Source organism: Lissotriton vulgaris, chromosome 1_1 (assembly GCF_964263255.1).
Source record: "Lissotriton vulgaris chromosome 1_1, aLisVul1.2, whole genome shotgun sequence".
NCBI lineage: Eukaryota > Metazoa > Chordata > Amphibia > Caudata > Salamandridae > Lissotriton > Lissotriton vulgaris.
In genome coordinates, this window is record NC_141685.1 from 37187056 (window position 1) to 37207276 (window position 20221).

Sequence of the window (20221 nt, forward strand, 5' to 3'; positions counted from 1 at the left end):
AGCCTCTCCGGCAGCAACTTATTTTGTGACTGAAGTTTTTCTCAAATCTATTTGTATAGGTTCTTAGCAATGCAGTGATAAGGTGTTAGTCTGATATTTAATGATTAAACTGAGAAGTACCTTTTTGCACTGGCGTAATGGCAGTAACTGAGAACATTAGAACATGCACAGTAATATTGTGGCTCACCAGTGGCAGAACATCAGTTCCTTTTACCCTTTCTATGTTTGGTGTAAGGTTAAGGATTGTAGTTCTGAAGACGAGGATTTGTTTACATTAGCTATAGAGCAACGGTGCTCTCTTAATCCATTTTTATATTTAACAGTTTTACATATGTCACTGATTGATTGATTGATTGATTGACATATCACTCCTGCACAACAGATAATGTTGAGGCGATTTACATAGAATTACAGAACAGTACACAATAAAAAGGAAACAATCTGAGATGGTCATGAACACAATAAAGTGGTGAATTTTTAAGTTTTTTGCCAGAGTGAGCAGAGTGGGTCGAGGCGTTATATCCCGAGGCAGATAGTCTCAAACTTGCGTAACTGGTTAAAAACGGTTGTTGAACAAAGGTGATTTTCCAATCTTTTGGTTGTTAGCGTGTCAGCTTCGGAGTCTTCTTTCAGTGTCTTTTCTTTGATGGTTTGCAGAAGAAACCTTTTGTTATATATTTCTTTTATGCAGTGTGTGCTGCCACTCTGGAATTACATGATGCTTTAGATCATGCGTGCTTTAGATGAACGTTATTCTGTCATGCTGAGGCAATTTGTCTTTCTGATAATATTTCAGATGAGGATGTGGTGATTGGTCTTTCTGGCATTATTTCTGATGCTGTGTGGACATACATGACTTTGCTCTGGGTTAATGAAATGCAAAATTAGAGACTTCACTTACAGGCATAGTACTTTCCTCAGCTCCCACTTCCTCGCCACACCTAGATTTTGGAAATTGTTTAAACTTAGAATGCTGGATGTTTTTCAAAATAATCCTCCTTATGGCACTAACATTCAGTTGGCTGGTGCTAAATCTTGCTTTCTTTGTCCGTAATTTCAATCCCCTATAGTATTAAAATTAAATAGTTAATACATGTAAATTTCCCCAAAAATAATTTGCAAGCCATATCAATGCAGAATTGCAAAATTTTGAAAAAGTTGTGCTATTCTTCAGACATAGCAGAGTGTAGAATGGTAGCCTGAGAGCACTTGGATGTAGGAGTGAGGATTTGTAGAATTTCCAACATTTTATTAAGCTCAGAAAGGATATATGTAGCCTACAGACTTGTAACATAGAATCCCAAAAGCAGAAATTAAAGTCACATGGACTGGCACCAAACAGATATTTAAAATAGAATACTATAAATGAATTTTTAATGTAGATTTCTAGGATGGGAATTTCCCCTCCACGGACAACAGGCGTTTCCCCCTGCCCTGAGTTACCACCTACTTGTATCTGGTATCCTGACTTTTGAGCTCTGGCCTCTGCCGCACGCAAATCTATTGTTTATTGCGAGGACTATGCCTAGACCTATCCCTCAACTATGGTACAGAGTATGAATCAAGGGCAATGAAATTAAGGAGTACTTTCATGTGTTCATTTTATTCCACCTGATTATCAGTTTTTAGGCTTTTCTGCACCTGGATTTACCGGGTGCAGAAAAACAGGACACATTTTTTTTTCAGATGCTTTCAGCAATGGGTCCCCAGTGGTTCTACCCCCCACTTTGGGCGGGAGAACCGGCGGGAAAAACAAGTAAGGAAGAGAGGTGTGCCCACCTCTGCCAACTCCACCCCTAAGGTGGGGGAGGCGAGGTGAAGCACAACCTCGAGTCCCCACCATCTTGAGATTGGGGGACCCAGCCAACCAGGGACAGGCTCCTGCCCCCCTCCCACTGGAGAGTGACAGAATAAGGGGTGTACCCACCCCAGGGAAGGGACCTATTGGTCCCTGCCTTTTACCTACCTGTAACGCCCCTAAATTTAGTATTTAGTGGCAGCTCTTTCTTCGCTTCAGCTGGACTCTAACGCACTGGTCGCGCCGCTAGGCCCTGTTTGCGGCCCTGACAATGACACGCTCCAGAGGGGGCAAAGCGGATCCAGCAACGACCTCCAAGACCAACTCTGTGGTGGCCATGTGGGGCAAAGCAGGGGAAACGGCACCGACCGAGAGCTCCTCCCAACCCGCAGAAGAGTCGCCACCAGTGACCCAGGCCTTTATGTCCTCCTTTATGGCTGAACTCAAGACAGAGATAGGCTCCCTGCGCTCGGAAGTGCACTCCTGTGTTAAAGAGTTGCGCAAAGAGGTTACTGAGCTGGGGGATAGGGTTGATGGCCTCGAGAAAATTGTCGATGAGCGCACGGGGGACCAGGAGCAGCTCTGGCAGAGGGTAGCAACACTGGAGGAATAAAACATCGAGCTGCAGGTCAAACAGGAGGATCTCGAAAACAGAAGTCGCCGGAACAACCTGCGTATTCGGGGCGTTCCACTTGAAGCAGAGGGGAAAGATATCATGACCTAGTGGCGCAGCTCCTCCACGAGGTCTGGGGAGACGAAGATGCCTCCCCCTGACTCTGGACCGTGCGCATCGGGTTGCTTGCCCCGCGGGTCGTAGAGGCCTGATCCCGGACATCCTGACCAGAGTCCACTACTTCACTGAGAAGGAAGCCATCCTCAAGGCGGCGAGAGATAACCCGGACCTCACCTATGACGGCCACAAGATCCAAATCTTCCAGGACCTGGCCCCCAACACCCTGCGCAGGCTGAGAGGATTCCGGCCGGTGACGGAGAAGTTGCGGTCCCTCAACATCTCCTACCAGTGGGGGCATCCCTTCGCCCTCATCTTCCACTGGGAGGGCAAGCGTAGAGTCACTCGATCCTACAGGGAGGTGGCGCAGCTGCTCAAGATGCCGGAGTCGCCGGCGGGAAGCCCTCCCCGACCGCGGCCCCTAGGGGAGGATTCCGCCTAGACCTGACTGGACTACAGTTCCGCGCCGGCGTCGCTCCCCCCTGTGGATGAGAGATCCTCCTCGCAGGCGAAGCAAGACATCATAGCGCACATCCGCTCTCTTGAGGGTGATCGCGAGGGGACGGGATCCCATCCGTCGACTCCGTGACTTAAAGCCCCCGGAGGGGCGCTGCCCTCGTGACTTGTTGCGGCTCCCGTCGCCTTTGACTCCTGCCTCCGATGGTGTTTGCGTTCCATTCAGTGCGGACGCTGGCCACTGGATAAGCTGTCTGCTCTTGTCCTATTTCGACGGGTGGCATGAGCCGCTGCTGCGAGACGTAGATCTGCCACCCTTACTGGGTGCCAGCCTTGTCTTCCCTGGGGCTCGCTGATCCTTTCTGGACCTGCAGTCACGGTGCTCCACATGGCGGCTGGAGATTCCTCGCCCTCGTCGATTGCTCGGGCCTCCCAGGAACCGGGGCACACTACCTTGGCCATTCTGCTTGATCCACCCCGGGTTGCCGTGTCTTGAACACAGCCACGATACTCTGTTTGTGAATTTGCATTACATCCTGACTCCCACTTGGGCGGTGGGGGCACTGGGGCTGCGTCTCCTGAATTTCTTGAGAGGTCCCCCCCTCTTCCTGGTACTGCTCCATAGGGAGTGACATTCCTGAGTGCGTCCAAACCCTTGGGTAGAGGATTCCCGGCGGCTGGGGCAGTCCAATGTGGCCCTGTTGGCCTTTTTTGACCTTGAACGTTGTGAGGCCTGCTTGGCCGTTTCCGAAGTCTCTCTCCCCTCTTCTTTCTTCCCCGTTTCCCCTTCTGGTCTGGTTTCCCTCTGCCCTCTCCTCTATCTACCCATTTTGACTTGGCGTGTGGTGGGGTGGTGGTGAGCTGGTTGCTGTCCCCTGGGTGGGATGAGTGGAGTAGGGTTGCTTCTGCGCGTTCCCCCTTGTGGTGGTGGGAGCGGGGATCAAGGGCGGACCATGACTGTTACCCGCTATGTCTGCGCCTATCCCCCAGACCCTAAAGGTATTGACACTCAATGTCAAGGGCTTAAACTCCCCTAATAGGCGAAAACAGGTCTGGCGCTATCTCCTTCAATGCCGTCCTGACGTCATATTCCTCCAGGAAACTCATTTAATGCAGGGGATACGCACCGCATGGCGCACCCCAAGTATCCCCTTCAGTTCTGGGCCTCTACGGACACTAAAACTGCCGGGGTAGGCATTTTGTGCAGAGCTGGTTTCGGGCGGAGGGCTCCGAAACCCTATAAAAGTGGAGATGGGCGCTTTCTTAAGGTTACGGTACACGTGGGGGGGGTGCCGACTTACCCTATGTAATGTGTATGCACCCAATCAGCTGCAAGACCGATATCTCCAGACACTTTTGCGGGACCAGCTCCCGTGTGGTGATCCGAACTTGATTTTGGGAGGAGACTTCAACTTAGTCTGGGACCCGACTATGGACCGCAGTGATGCTGCTTTTAATGATACTGGGGCAATGTCTTCTGCACTGCGTAAACAGATCGCGGACCTAGGGTTAATGGATGTGTGGCGCTACCACTACCCGGATCTGCGGGACTACTCGTTCTACTCGCACGCCCACAGGTCCTACTCCCGCATCGACTTCCTCTTTGTCTCGCTGGAGCTGTTACGCGATACACTGGGAGCCTCTATTTCGAACATATCGCTGTCTGATCATGCTCATGTCGAGATGCTCCTCCAGGACCAAGCTGTGCGCTCCCCTCGTGAGGTGCGTTGGACCTTACCGCCAAGTATCCTTCGGGATGCTGAGGATGTGGACAGCATCCGAGAGGCCATCAACTCCAGTTTGCTACTAATTACACCCCGGAGATGTCCTTCCCGGTGGTATGGGATGCCTTCAAAGCCACGGTCCGGGGACACATCACCTCTCTGGCAATTGCTCGGAGGCGGGCCGCCTGCAAATTGGAGGCGATCTGGCGGGAGACATCAAAAAGGCCGAAGTGCAGGATAGGGCACATCCGTCATTACCCTCTAAGAGGAAGCTAGCTAATCTTAGGGGGCAGTTGCGGCTCTTGCGCACTAATAAGGCGGAGGGCGCTTTGTTGGCTCTGAAGCAGAGGTATTTGGAGGGAGGCGAGTAGGTGGGCCGACTACTGGCGGGGAGGTTGCGAGTGCGTGCCGCCAAGGCCCATATAACTAGTGTTCGGCTGCCGGACGGGACGCGAGCTGTCTCGGAGGCGGCTAAACAGGCAGCATTAGTGGACTACTATGTTGCCTTGTATAGAAGGGAACCGACCTCGGCTGATGCGATTGCGACAGTCCTGGCGGACTACGAGGGGGCGACGCTCCCCCCGGGGAGCGTGGCGGACCTGGAAGGCCCCATTAATGAGGAGGAAATAGCGGCGGCACTCGCAGATCTTCCTTTAGGGAAAACGCCTGGCCCGGATGGCCTACCCTTATCCTTCTATCGCACATTCCAGGCTCAACTTCGACCTTACCTCCTGCGACTGTTTAACTCTTTTACAGATGACACGGGGCCATCCCCTGACATGGGCATGGCGGAAATAGTGTTGTGTTCTAATCTAGGACCCTGATCGATACTGTGACCTTATGCCCCTATACGGCTATAAATCCATTTATTCCCTATATTGGCATAACCGATCAAATGCAATATTCAGAAACTCGTCTCTGGCCTCACACGAACAGAGCCACATTTCAGAATCGCTTCCTCTGCCACTTCCTTTGCAGCTAATTAGTGCAATGACATCGCAGAAGTTACTATCTAAGATTCCTAGATTAACACTCCGAGTTCTTCAACAAGATAAAAACTCAGCAACCTGGGAAATCCCCGCTTGCTATGTTTTGATTAGTAATAGAACTCTAATGAGCACTGATAGACGATCACTTCCTAGTGACATCTTTATTGACGTCTTATGTCCAACAACTTACGTCAAACAAGGCACCTTTCAGGTATAAATATTACCAACGTTGCCTTAAGCAAACGCTGCTGTTTTCGCTGAGCTGATCCTATCGCTGCTGCAAGCTGTTGCTGCTGCTGCAAGCTGCTGTTATGCTGATGATACCATAGCTGCTATCGCTACTGCTATCGCTGCTAACCAGCGAACGATGGTGTGGTGAACTTAGGAGCTGAACAGCCGTCCCCTGCAAGAAGCCCAGCAGATGCAAGCTGCCCACGGACGCTGCCCCTCCTCATCTTCCTCGACGCGCTGAGAAAGACGATGTCTTTTCTCCTGCAGAGAAATCCAGCTCCGGCGTTTCCAAGCCACTCTTGCGAGTGACTGGGATATCGAGTTCCCTGAAGGAGATACCAGACCTCCATCATTCTATTCCAGAGGTATGGTGTTGACTAAACCCTTAGTGAGAATTCTTGAAGCAAACCTTGGCAAAACCAACTTAACTTAAAGCTACTTACTTACTCCCTTCCACGTGTTAGGCTTAGGTCAGGCACACTGGGGTAGGCGTAGTTAGAAACACCAGTTGAGTATTTTAGCCTAATGTATGTATGACTGTATATATGTTTTATTCATTTTAACCATTGTATGGCTAAGAAACCATATCAATGCTTTTACAGTATTATTTCGGCAATACTCATTCTACTGTACGCACTTTATCTAATAACAAGTATTGCAATTGTGGCAATCCATTTCTCTTGTATGAGAAGAAAGACTGTTCAATAAATGTTACCTTTTATTGAAAACGCCCGTCTCTCTATTCTCTACATATTGTGAAAGTAATCTGCACAACAACTGACTGAGTAAAATAACTGTCTATTGTTTCACACGACTCTAGAGATTGACTCTTATCTGAGGAGCAAAGTTGTCATGTTGCACGGTTGTTGGAAAACTGAATTCCTTCTTGTCTGTGCCAGGGAAGCTGATCACTTCCTATTCAGTCAAGAAAGTTTCCAGTGACCTCTGAGCTAGTTGGTAACAAACCCAATTAAGTTTAGCATAGTCAGTAGAGGCCTGGAAGACCCGCACCTCTACGTCGATACTACTGTTTATGTTATTCCAATGCGCAGGGCCTATTGGGAAAATAGGAACTACACTACAATAGCACTGATACCGAAACCCGGAAAGGACCCTACAGTATGCGCCTCCTACCGTCCTATAGCCTTACTAAACACAGATCTTAAAATATATACTAAACTCCTTGTCAAGCGCTTAGACCCGCACATGCCGGGGTTTGTGGACCCTGATCAAGCCGGATTTATTCGAGACCGGCAGGGAGCGGACAATGTGCGTAAGCTTGCACACCTAGTGGGGAAGGTGCATCATTGGGAAATCCTGGCCTGCCTTCTATCCCTGGACGCGGAGAAGGCGTTAGATCGGGTAGACTGGGCCTTCCTTAGAGCGGTGCTCCACAAATTCGGGCTGGGTCCGAAAATGATTGCCAGGATTATGGCCCCTTACCTGGGGCCTCAGGCCAGAATCCGGGTTAATGGGGGCTTAACACCTCCGCTGACGATATATAGCGGCACTAGGCAGGGGTGCCCCCTCTCACCCCTATAGTTTGCGCTTGCAGTGGAACCCCTCACGGAGATGATAGGGCGCGAGCCGGACATCCACGGGATAACTCATGTCGGCCGGGATAATAAGGTGGCGCTGTTTGCAGACGATTTGATTCTTACCCTCACACGCCCGCGCGACTCTCTGCCAGCTATAAATAAGATGCTTTGCCTTTATGAGAGCTCCTCTGGTCTCAAGATCAACCATGATAAGCCCTGGGCTCTTAATCTTACCATCCCGATAGAGGAGATCCCTGCTTTACAGAGGGCTGTGCCCTATCAGTGGGCTGAGAATTATATTCGGTACCTGGGCCTCACCTTGACCTCCTCATTGGACGCCTGGTCATCTGTGAATTGGCGGGACTGCCAAAAGGAAGTCCTGGAGGATCTAAAACGTTGGAAGCCACTGATGTTATCTTGGTTAGGACGGCTCAATGCGGTTAAAATGACGATTCTCCCCAAAATTCTATACGTGTTTCAGTGCCTCCCCACCCCAATCCCGCTACACTGCATACGGAGCCTGCAGCGCGAGCTTACGTCCTTTGTGTGGGGTGGTAAGCGTCCGCGCTTCTCCAAAAAAATTCTTATGGCCCCACGAGACAGAGGAGGTCTCGCCTGTCCCAACCTAGTGCATTACTATTGGGCCGCACATCTCCGTTTTGTGGTGGAATGGGGGTGCGAGAGAGTGAAAAAGGATGGTTGCACATGGATAGGGCGGTGGCAGGGCGCACGATCTGGGATTTGCCGTGGCTCCATCGAACAGCCCGTTCTAAGAGTGCATACATGGCGGTACCTACGAAAAGAGTACTCGACGTATGGGTCACCGTTGCCGTGTCCAGAGGGCTCACCACGTTCCCATCCCGCACACTCCCAGAGCATTGAATCTGCATTTTCCGCCGGCTCACTAGTCGCGAGCCTTTACGCCCTTTGAAAAACTGGCACGCTCCCTTGGGGGTTTGAAACGATTGGTCACCCAGATCTACTACATCCTGCAACATCCGACGCATGTATTTACCCACCCATACCAGCGCCAATGGCAGCAAATGATCGCTGCAGACATTGAGCCTACACAATGGGATAGAGTATGGAGGGATATCCCTAAGGTTTATCGAAGCATCCCGCAGAGGGAGAATGCTTACAAGCTCCTAACTCAGTGATACTACACTCCTCTGCGACTGCATAAGATGTTCCCCAAAGTTTCCTCATTGTGCTGGAGATGTCGGTCTGCAACGGGGGATTTTGTTCACATTTGGTGGTCGTGTCCGCTCTTGACTGTATTTTGGAAGGAGGTCCTCAGCCACGTTAGGGGGGTGTAGGGGGGTGTTGGGGCTCCCCTTACCTGAAGCCATAAGCACAATCCTACTTGGCCTACCTTAAGGCACTTACCCGCAGTGACTGGGTTCTGGCACTTCAAATGCTGGGGGCGGCCAAGCAGCTTATAGCCCTATACTGGAAGAAGACTGAAGCGCCCCCCATAGCCTCTTGGTTCGTCCGGCTCTGGCATGTTTTAGCTATGGAACTACTGGCTGCGCGAATACAACTGCGCGACACTCACTTTGGGACAGTTTGTAAGCCCTTGGTGCGTTATCTTTGCTCATTAGAACACGCGCGATACATGCCCACTAGACTTCGGACTTTACACCTTTTCGATGACGCTGTCCTTCCCACTGACCCCAACAGACTGCTCCCTTAGACATCCTACAGGACGCGGGAGCTCCTGCGCCACCCCTGCTGGGCACCTGCCCCCCCCCTCCCCTCCCTAGAGCAACATACACGCCCAGCTTGCATGACACCCTCCCGGTCTTTCGCTTCCTACCCCTTTCTCTTTCTTTCCTATACTCATCTTTAACTCTCCTTCATGTTTGCTGGCCCCCGTTGGCCATGTGTGAGTGCTAGCCTTGTTACACGCCTACCTGCTCTTACTGTTCTGACGCCTGGACTTCAACCACACCACATAGGCCTTACAGTTGTTTCTATGCCACGCGGCCGGCCCTGATGGGGTTGTAGGCATGGCGCTGTGTTAATTCATTCCTATAGGCCGGTCATATAACCTACTTGCTATTTTATACGCGGCCGGCCTCGAAAAAGAGGTTGTAGGCTTATCGCTGTGTTTCTTGTGCCCCTGTCCGGGGATTTGTTTAAAATAAAACAGACTTGGTACAAACAAAAAAAAAAAAAAAAAAAAAAAATGCTGCAGTTGTAAACACATATCAACTACCATTTGTTGTGTTTGAAACATTTTATTGAATAATAAAACCTAATAAACATAAGCTGATTATTAAAGCAAACAGATCAGTTGCCATACACATAAGAAACAAAAGTTGTACATAAAAATCAACAAACTGTAACTTAGCAAAGTTAGGGAGAGCACAATTCTTAATTTCGGGCAGTCTTTAAAGTTCAACAATAGAAACGTTCATAAAGAGCAGGAAAGGAAAGAAAGAAAGTGGGATACAGTGGTTTCATTAATGTAATGCTTGCTACATATAGAAAAACAAATACGAATTATTTTCCTTAAGCAATAAAGTCCTCACATTAAAATACTAAGAGAAATATATTGAACAATGAACATTTCATGTGTAATTAGAATTCAATTTGAATATTTTAACCTTCTCAGCATTATTTGACTCATGATTACAACCTGAATGCTTTCTGGAAAGGAACCACCTCATGGGGTTCAAAATTACATCTTTTCTAACAATAGGATTAAAATGATAAATTTGAATTTCAATTTGATTTATTGATTTAAGCCTTTTTGGAGATCAACAATTTTAAATATATACAAAATCCATACACTTTTGTAAAATTGTCACCTAAACTTGAATTCAATCCACCTTTTGATTAAACACTTCCTATTCCAGCAAGCATCACAGGACCACGTGTTGTTATCTTCCCAATTAGTGATTATGTTTCAGAAGGCAACAACAATAAATATGTTTAGAATTTTACCTCCGAAAGCAAAAACATGTTATTTATGAATCATGGTGCACAATAAAATGTAGGAACAGAAGGGCATCTTTAGGTATAGCATTCATTAAGGTTTGACCAGGCTTGAAATTAGAATTCCTGAACTTTTGGACATTTAAATGTCATATTTTAAAAGAATTCCCCCAGACCCAGCCTGAGCTCCGTGAAAAATTGAAGATGAGTGAATTGTACTTAGACAACATGTGCTGATTAGTAATCTATTGATGTAAAATACAGTGGTCAGGCAATGCTTGTGGATCTAATCTATTCAGATTTTAACTCCATAGTTTGTTCAATAAATTGACTTTGAAGGTCCATCTCTCAGATCAGTTCTATTACAGTTTTATTTGCGATAACACTAAAAGAGATCAATGATAAATAGATTTTAAAAGCCATGGGTGGAATAGATCCTTGGTCTAAATCTAGATTATTGTCTGCAATAGAAACCAGTACAAACAGATCAAATCTAAAAGCATTGAAAATGTTTATTATAGTGGTTTAGAGTAAACACAGATAACACACATTGTTCCTGGAACTCAGAAAATGTATCGAAAGATTATGATTACAACCTATTTTATGTCCAGAGACCGGTTTAGATGCTTTCCTGTTTAAGTGACAACATTTGCAAATATATTTAACAAAACATTAAAGCTGGATGTCAGAAATTCTGTCTTTAAGTATTGTGTAAGAGTTATGTATGATGGTTTTTATTTGATCTGAAGCAACACTAACACTAAATAGGTACGTGCACCGGTTATCATTCAACTAACATTATTAGCAAACTTAATTTGGAGGGAATTGAGAACAATTGACTCATGTACCAAGAGTTTTATTGTTCAAAAATCCACTGGTTCGGTAATTCACAGAGTTTGCAAATGCTATACCGCTTTTTGAAATTTACTAAGCCCATTTAACAATTCAGAATTTGGAAGGGGAATGTTAATAGTGTCCCTTCTAAATACGTAATACAGCCTTAAGGTATATATTAAGCTTTGAAACTATACATGGGCTGAAAAACAGTAACAGGAGGTAGTAACCCAAGGGGACATTTGTGAATCTGAAAGTAAAATGGGGTGCATTAAAAATGCCTTTATTTAAAAGCAATCGCAGACACAGTAGTGTGCTGACTCCACAAGCAAACACTTTTACCAAATGGATTATTAATACATGAACCTCAGTATTTCCTATATTGCTGAAATGTAGTCTCTAATATTTTTGTCATGTGGTGTAAATATTTGTTTCCATTATTTCATTTCCCATTTCCATATTGTCATGAAATGTACCTATTCTTTTTGTCAAACATATTGAAATATCTTTGTCACAATTTTTGAGGCATTCTAAAAAGTGTTTTCATTATCTAACTTAAAGCTTCCTAAGAAAATACTGACGTGCAGTCCTGGTTTCTCCTAGGTCATTTAGCTTTCTCACTAAACCAAGCACAATATTGATTTGAGAGAGGTGGTTATTGTAGTGATACGCACTGGGGTTAGTTTAGAAAAGACAAATATAGAATTTCCTTTATCTTTAAAAATAATACTTGCAAAAGTATATCTGCAATAATTTCAGATAATTTACTGATAAAGATATCAGATAAAGATCCCCTAATTTCTTATACCTTGTGGTATTAATAATCTGCTTGAATTAACAGACTTCTCTTCTAGATAAATCCAGGTATTAAATGCAATTATCAACTTTCCGTTATTTTAACACATTTTCTCAGTGCACAGAGTATTTTTCCTACATTGATCACAACATTTCAAGCAATGGTCTGTGCTTAAACGTACAATGAAGGGGTAAAAATGTATTTCTACCACAATTACTGGTGCAAATGAAGACCTAGCTAAGATGAAATATCCCTTTAAAGGGAAAATTTCCCTCACCCACCATAGTTACATGCCTCCTCATTCAGAACCTCCTCCCACCATTATACCTAGTTACAGTACAGGGTACAGCCCCCTCACTGAGAGGGAGGAGTTCAGGCATGTTTTGTTATAGAGAATGGTATACGAAATACCACAAAAATGAGCTCAGGGTAGTGGGGGCAGCAGAGTGAAAGTTAATAAGAGGTCAACATGTTTCAGCCTATTAACCCTCCAAAGAGGTGTTTGCGGCTTTCTTCAGGACCTAATCAAAAGTGCTGATGCTCATTGTACTCAATCAATAACAAGCATTGGCATAGCCAATAGGTCTCGCCTTTGGGACCTTATAAGTGTTTAGCCATGCAGATCCAGTAACAATGTGAAATAATTTCTCTTAAAAAAGAAGACTATAAACTAACTAAGCTAGACGTGACTTTATAACTGGTTAATCAAATGTTTCTGGAGGTTTAGTATATATAAAGAACTCCTTTTTTCTATGGCGTGTCATATAAAATTGATGCTCTAAATTTTGGTAAGAGTACACAATATCAAAAAATTCAATACTGCTTTTATTTCAATTTACTTTTGAAAGCTTGCAGTGAAAGAGAATTCTAAATGTCATTTGCTTATGAGTAGGCGCTAATGACTATTTCCGGATGACAATGTAGTTAACATTTTTTTGTAAAAGATGTGTTAGAAGTATGGGTAGGGAAAATGGCTATTTTGGCCAAAGGCTCACCTTTCTTTATGCATGCTAGTTTTAATTTGTACACAGAATCACCATTTTTTTATGTGGTACACTATAATGTTAGATGAATTTGTTTTACCCTTTTGATAAGCAAGAGATGACGATGAACGGGTTTTTCGTCCCTGGGTTTAAATGGATTCAGGATGGAACAGACAAGGTGTTGACTGCCTCAGAAAATAGTTGTTTCCCGCATGCTGCTTTCATGCGACTTAAATCTCTTCAGTCGAAGAGGCGGCTGCATGCCTGCAGATATGGCCAGATCAGTACTTGGCTGGTTCAGTTCACCAGTGGGGCTAGAATAGAAGCTGTTAAGGGCAGGGGCTTAGCTTCCTATTGGTGCAGCAGCTGCAGTGGCACCAGGGCCCAGACGCCTTAAAGGCCCACTGAACCCTGATAACTGCTGTTTGTCACAGTTCAAACAAAGGCCTGAGGGGCCCACAGAACAATGATTATTGCTGTTTTTCACAGTCCAAACAGGGCAGGTGTCACATTTCCTTTCTTGCCTTAGGGCCCAAGGCACACTGGCTAGGCCACTGGTTAAGGATTCATTGGGGAAGAGGTGGGGAGACTGGTGGATATTTAAACAGCTCGACAATGACTTCATGCCTGGGTTTTAAAGTATTCATTGCAATTAAGGACTGAAGCAGGAATAGATCTCATAATATAGGGAGGCCTACTTACAAATGCAGCTCGATAAGCGGATGCCTTTTAACATCTCACTTATCACCTCTCCTAATTTACAGTTTTATTTTAGATGCAGACTTAAATCGTGGCCTATGAATATGTTTTATCTATCTTTAGGTTCTAAATGGCCCATCTTTTCCATATGCAAGTATCAGACAGGTCGGGAACACCCTATGGCGTTGAACTTCATAAAGCCACATTAATCACTGGTCTTGAAATGCAAATGGCAGCATTAAGCATGCAGAGGTGTAATCTACGTAATCTCATTATGTTCAGGGTACGGGAGGGTGTTTAGGGCGTAAAGACTTTGACAAACACATTGCTGCCACCGTAGAAATTCAATCTTCCTTGTCCTACCTTAGTATACAAGTAGTACCACATACTTTGCATACCTGAATTAAATAGGCACACAAAATAGTACTGTATTTAAAGGCCCAGTTCAGAATTACAGGGAAGGTGCACTGTCCCAGACTACACAACGGTGCAGTCTTTAGCGGGTGCTGTCATGTCACACAGGGGGAGTACACCAGATTATGCTGGAAAAAGCATGTAGTGCCCCAACGTAGGGGCAGTTGTAAACCACAAGTCTGATTACAAAGTAAACCGTCTGGCAGCTATTAAACAAGGTGGCACGTTTCCCCTGCAGGTGGTTGGGGTCTGTCACCATCCTGTCAGGTGGGGGTATACAATCAGTGCGCCTCCTAACTGCTTGTTTGCCCTTTTGCCCGTGTCAATAATACAGTGCAGTCGCAAGACAAAAGGTTTTCCCACATTTGAATGTGGCCATGCCCAATACAAAGGAAAGCATGCCCGCTCAGAATCTCTCCTATGTGATCCACACTACATAAAGGGCTATGGAAGTGTCTGCAGCCTCTTCTGTAGAACAAAAGACAAAATGCCCATGGGACACAGAAAGAGGGTGCACCCAGATGCTTCCTTATGTACGAGGACCTTTGGCGTTCGTCTGTACTAAGCGAGTGACAGTTAGTGGAGTGTTTTTTGCCCTCTATGTCACTCTACTTCTAAGCACCTAATACAGCTTGTACAGAGGTTACTGTCATCTGTTCACCTACATTATGCTTAATATAAATAGTGCACAATTTCAGCGTTTGTGTCTGCCTACAACGTGGACCTGATACAAATAGCAGTACCTACAAGTTGGATGGTACAATCCAACAAGAGTCTAGGATACTCAAGCACAGATGACTTTGCATCAACATTACGGGGCATCAGTCTTGATGGCAAGCCAACTTTGTATAAATTATTATCAGAGACTATACTTGCCTCTTGGATACAACTTTACAACAGAATTTTATGAATTTTCGTACAGTTGTATTTATATAATAAAAAACCTACCCACAATAATTGATCTATCTATTCATCTTTTTGAGTTCTGGAGTAGCAAGCTACTCGCTGAAAAGCACTTCAACACTTCATCAGGGGTAGCAAGCGCTATATAAATTTAAAACCTTCCCTCTTCTATCCCTCCACTCTCTTCTTCAACCCAACTAACAGAACAACATGTCCAGCTCTCAAATACATTTTATATTTCCCTACACTAATTCACCACTAATCATTTTTGGATCCTGGAGTAGCGCTTCAAATTGACCCTAACGCACTCTGCTGCTCGCAGAACTCTGCATTGAGCAGTTGAGTTTTTTTGACACTTTGCCGAGTTCTTCATTGCGGAACACCGCCTAGGCCTAATCTTATCATGAAAATCTAAATTTCAGTCTTATGTTAAGAAACAAGTGTGAGTAGAAACCTTTTGGGTGGAGAAAATTTAAGACATTATTATTGTGAATTTTTTGTTAATTAGTTGATTTTTGCAAGTACGAACACTTCTCTGTGTCAAGTAAAGACCTTGAGAGTTTTGTAACTTTCAGATACTCAAATTGTGGATTCTGTTGCAATTAAAATATTTCCAGGAGGTTGCATGCGGGCAGCCTAAGTTATCCTGCAAGAGTTTCTTGATGAATCCTATTGCAACTACAATATGTGCTCTCTCATGTAAAGTCAGGTTGTTAGAAGCTTTTCTGCAACTCAAGATATGCCTTACTTTTCACCTGGTGTGGGTGCATTTCTCATGTTAAGTGAGATCTCATTTCTGAGTATAACGTTTCTGGCTTTCCCCTCCTGTATAAGGCTTTAGCCCAGTGTGAATTCTCTCATGTGAAATGACATTGTATTCGTGAATAAACCTTATCTGACATTCCGAACACACATAAGGCTTTTTTCTCCCTTGTGAGTTTGCTCCTGACAAGTGAGAAGTAATTTGTGACCAAAACTTTGCTTGCATTTCGAGCACTCATAAGGTTTTTCCCCAGAGTGGGTTCTCTCATGAAGCATAACTCTGTCTTTAAGATTCAAGCTTTTATGGCATAAGTATTTTCTTCAGTGTGGAGTTTCTCATGGTGAGATAGCGTTTTTCTCTGCAGCTCTTCTGGCATTCAGAGCACTCATACGGTTTTCATCAGTATGGAGTTGATTATGGTTAGTGAGGCTGTGCCAATCAAACAATAGGAATTTCTGGCATTCACAGCATTGGTAATGTTTTTCCCCTGTGTGCGTCTGCTCATGTAGAGTGAGATTGCATTTAAAATGTATGCTTTTCTGACACTGGGAGCACTGAAGTATTTTTAATGGTGTGTTTTCTTATGGTGCATGTAACCATCACTACCTCTGAATCTTTTCTGACATTTAGAGCACTGATAATGTTTTTCCCCCAGTGTGGATTCTCACATGTGCAGTGAGATCAGATTTACAGCTGAAACATTTTTGGCATTCGGAGCACTGATAAGGTTTTTCCCCAGTGTGGGTTCTTATATGGTGAGTGAGATTGATTTTTTCACTGAAACATTTGTGGCATTCAATGCACTGATAAGGTTTTTCCCCAGTGTGGGTTCTTGTATGCCGAGTGAGTATTCTTTTTTCACTGAAACATTTCTGGCATTCAATGCACTGATAAGGTTTTTCCCCAGTGTGGATTCTTATGTGCCGTGTGAGACTACTTTTTATACTGAAACATTTCTGGCATTCAGAGCACTGATAAGGATGTTCCACAGAATGGGTTCCTGAATGTTGAGAAAGACTTTGTTGGTTACAAAACCTTTCCTGGCTTTCAGAGCACTGATAAGGTTTTTCCCCAGTGTGGGTCTGTATATGCTGAGTGAGACTGAGTTTGTTTTTGAAACATTTCTGGCATTCAGAGCACTGATAAGGTTTTTCCCCAGTGTGGAATCTCACATGTGCAGTTAGAAGTGATTTACGGATGAAATGTTTTGGGCATTCAGAGCACTGATAAGGGTTTTCCCCAGTGTGGATTCTGATGTGCTGTGTGAATCTACTTTTTAAACTGAAACATTTCTGGCATTCAGAGCACTGATAAGGTTTTTCCCCAGTGTGGATTCTTATGTGCTTTGTGAGACTACTTTTTAAACTGAAACATTTCTGGCATTCAGAGCACTGATAAGGTTTTTCCCCAGTGTGGGTCATTGCATGTTGAGAAAGACTTTGTTTTTTACAAAACCTTTTCTGGCATTCAGAGCACTGATAAGGTTTTTCCCCAGTGTGGATTCTTGTATGTTCAGTGAGTCTGAATTTTACACTGAAACATTTCTGGCATTCAGAGCACTGAAAAGGTTTCTCCCTAGTGTGGGTCCTTATATGATGAGTGAGACTGTTTTTGTCAATGAAACATTTCTGGCATTCCGAGCACTGATAAGGTTTTTCTCCAGTGTGGGTTTTTCTATGCCGATTGAGACTGTTTTTGTCAATGAAACATTTCTGGCATTCCGAGCACTGATAAGGTTTTTCCCCAGTGTGGGTTCTTATATGATTAATGAGATGGTCTTTTGTACTGAAATATTTGTGGCATTCAGGGCACTGGTAAAGTTTTTCCCCAGTGTGGGTTAATACATGTTGAGAAAGACTTTGTTTTTTACAAAACCTTTTCTGGCATTCAGAGCACTGATAAGGTTTATCCCCAGTGTGGGTCCTTGTATGTACAGTAAGGTCTCTTTTTTCACTGAAATATTTCTGGCATTCAGAGCACTGGTAAGGTTTTTCTAAAGAGTGGGTTAATACATGTCGATTTAGACTCCCTTTGAAACTAAACCTTTTCTGACATTCAGAGCACTGGTAAGGTTTTTCGCCAGAGTGGGTTATTACATGTTGAGAAAGACTTAGTTTGTTATAAAACCTTTCCTGGCATTCAGAGCACTGATAAGGTTTGTCCCCAGTGTGGATTCTTATATGTTCAGTGAGATGAGATTTACTGCGGAAACTTTTTTGGCATTCAGAGCACTGATAAGGGTTTTCCACAGAGTGGGTTAATGTATGTTGATAAAGTTGCGATTTGAAACTAAACCTTTTCTGGCATTCAGAGCACTGATAAGGGTTTTCCCCAGTGTGGATTCGTATGTGATGTGTGAGCCTACTTTTTAAACTGAAACATTTCTGGCATTCAGAGCACTGGTAAGGTTTTTCTACAGAGTGGGTTAATACATGTCGAGAAAGACTTTGTTTGTTACAAAACCTTTTCTGGCATTCAGTGCACTGATAAGGTTTTTCCCCAGTGTGGATTCTCATATGCTCAGTGAGATAAGATTTACTGCTGAAACTTTTTTGGCATTCAGAGCACTGAGAGAGGATTTTCCCAGTGTGCATTCTCTCAAATTCAGTGAGATGAGATTTATGGCTTAATCTTTTTTGGCACAGGTAACTTTTTCCCCAACTTGGGTTATTTTGCTTTGATTGAGGCAGGTTTGAACACTAAAATTGTTCTAACAGCCTGTGTTTTTAAAAGGTGTATTCCTAGAGTTAATATCTCTACATTTAGTTTTCTCTTGCTTATATGCCACGATAAGAGTGAACCCGATTTCAGAGTCGGGCTTGTTTAGATAATGTTCAGCATTTATCTCTAAAAGATATTGTGTGTAATCTTCTTAACACTTGCATTGAGCAAAATATGTCTGGATGCAGCCCTGTAACACCTGTCGAAATGTTTGTAGCAGATAATAGTCTTTTGGTTATAGCCTCTCCGGCAGCAACTTATTTTGTGACTGAAGTTTTTCTCAAATCTATTTGTATAGGTTCTTAGCAATGCAGTGATAAGGCGTTAGTCTGATATTTAATGATTAAACTGAGAAGTACCTTTTTGCACTGAGGTAATGGCAGTAACTGAGAACATTAGAACATGCACAGTAATATTGTAGCTCATCAGTCACAGAACATCAGTTCCTTTTACCCGTTCTGTGTTTAGTGTAAGGTTAAGGATTGTAGTTCTGAAGACGAGGATTTATTTACATTAGCTATAGCGCAACGGTGCTCATTTAATCCATTTTGATATTTAACAGTTTTACATATCATTCCTGCACAACAGATAAGGTTGAGGCGATTTACATAGAATTACAGAACAGTACACAATAAAAAGGAAACAATCTGAGATGGTCATGAACAACACAATAAAGTGGTGAATTTTTAAGGTTTTCGCCAGAGTGAGCAGAGTGGATCGAGGTGTTCTATCCCAAGGCAGATAGTCTCAAACTTGCGTAACTGGTTAAAAACAGTTGTTGAACAAAGGTGATTTTTCAATCTTTTGGTTGCTAGCGTGTCAGCTTTGGAGTCTTCTATCAGTGTCTTTTCTTTGATGGTTTGCAGAAGAAACCTTTTGTTATATCTTTCTTTTATGCAGTGTGTGCTTCCTCTCTGGAATTACATGATGATTTAGATCATGCGTGCTTTAGATGAACGTTATTCTGTCATGCTGAGGCAATTTGTCTTTCTGATAATATTTCAGATGAGGATGTTGTGATTGGTCTTTCTGGCACTATTTCTGATGCTGTGTGGACAGATATGACTTTGTTCTGGGTTAACGAAATGCAAAATTAGAGACTTCACATACAGGTATAGTACTTTCCTCAGCTCCCACTTCCTCGCCACACCTAGATTTTGGAAATTGTTCAAACTTAGAATGCTGGATGTCCTTCGGTTTTTCAAAATAATCCTTCTTATGGCACTAACATTCAGTTGGCTGGTGCTAAATCTTGCTTTCTTCGTCCGTAATTTCAATCACCTATAGTATTAAAATTAAATAGTTAATACATGTAAATATCCCAAAAATAATTTACAAGCCATATCAAAGCAGAATTGCAGAATTTTGAAAGTGTTGAGCTGTTCTTCATTAAGCTCAGAAAGGATGCATGTACCCTATGGACTTGTAACATAGTATCCCAAAAGCAGACATTAAAGTCATATGGACTGGCACCAAACAGATATTTAAAAAATAATACTATTAATTAATTTTTAATGTAGATTTCTAGGATGGGAATTTCCCCTCCACGGACAACAGGCATTTCGCCCTACCCTGAGTTACCACCTACTTGTATCTAGTAACCTGACTTTTGAGCTCTGGCCTCTGCCGCAAGCAAATCTATTGTGTGTTGTGAGGACTATGCCTAGACCTATCCCTCAACTATGGTCCAGAGTATGAATCA

The 20221-nt window shown here is 43.9% G+C and overlaps 1 protein-coding gene across 2 annotated transcripts in view; it reads right to left on the reverse strand.

Annotated features, from left to right (window-relative positions):
* Positions 1-9686: 9686 nt before the first annotated feature.
* The window catches only part of LOC147737093 (uncharacterized), a 54254-nt gene continuing 43719 nt past the window's right edge, over positions 9687-20221 (reverse strand). For both annotated transcript variants that reach the window (XM_086963260.1, XM_086963215.1), the window contains exon 3: positions 9687-19800. In XM_086963260.1, coding sequence (XP_086819386.1) covers positions 16425-18392 — 1968 coding nt within the window. In that variant the 5' untranslated portion in view covers positions 18393-19800 and the 3' untranslated portion in view covers positions 9687-16424. The remainder of the gene's footprint in view (positions 19801-20221) is intronic.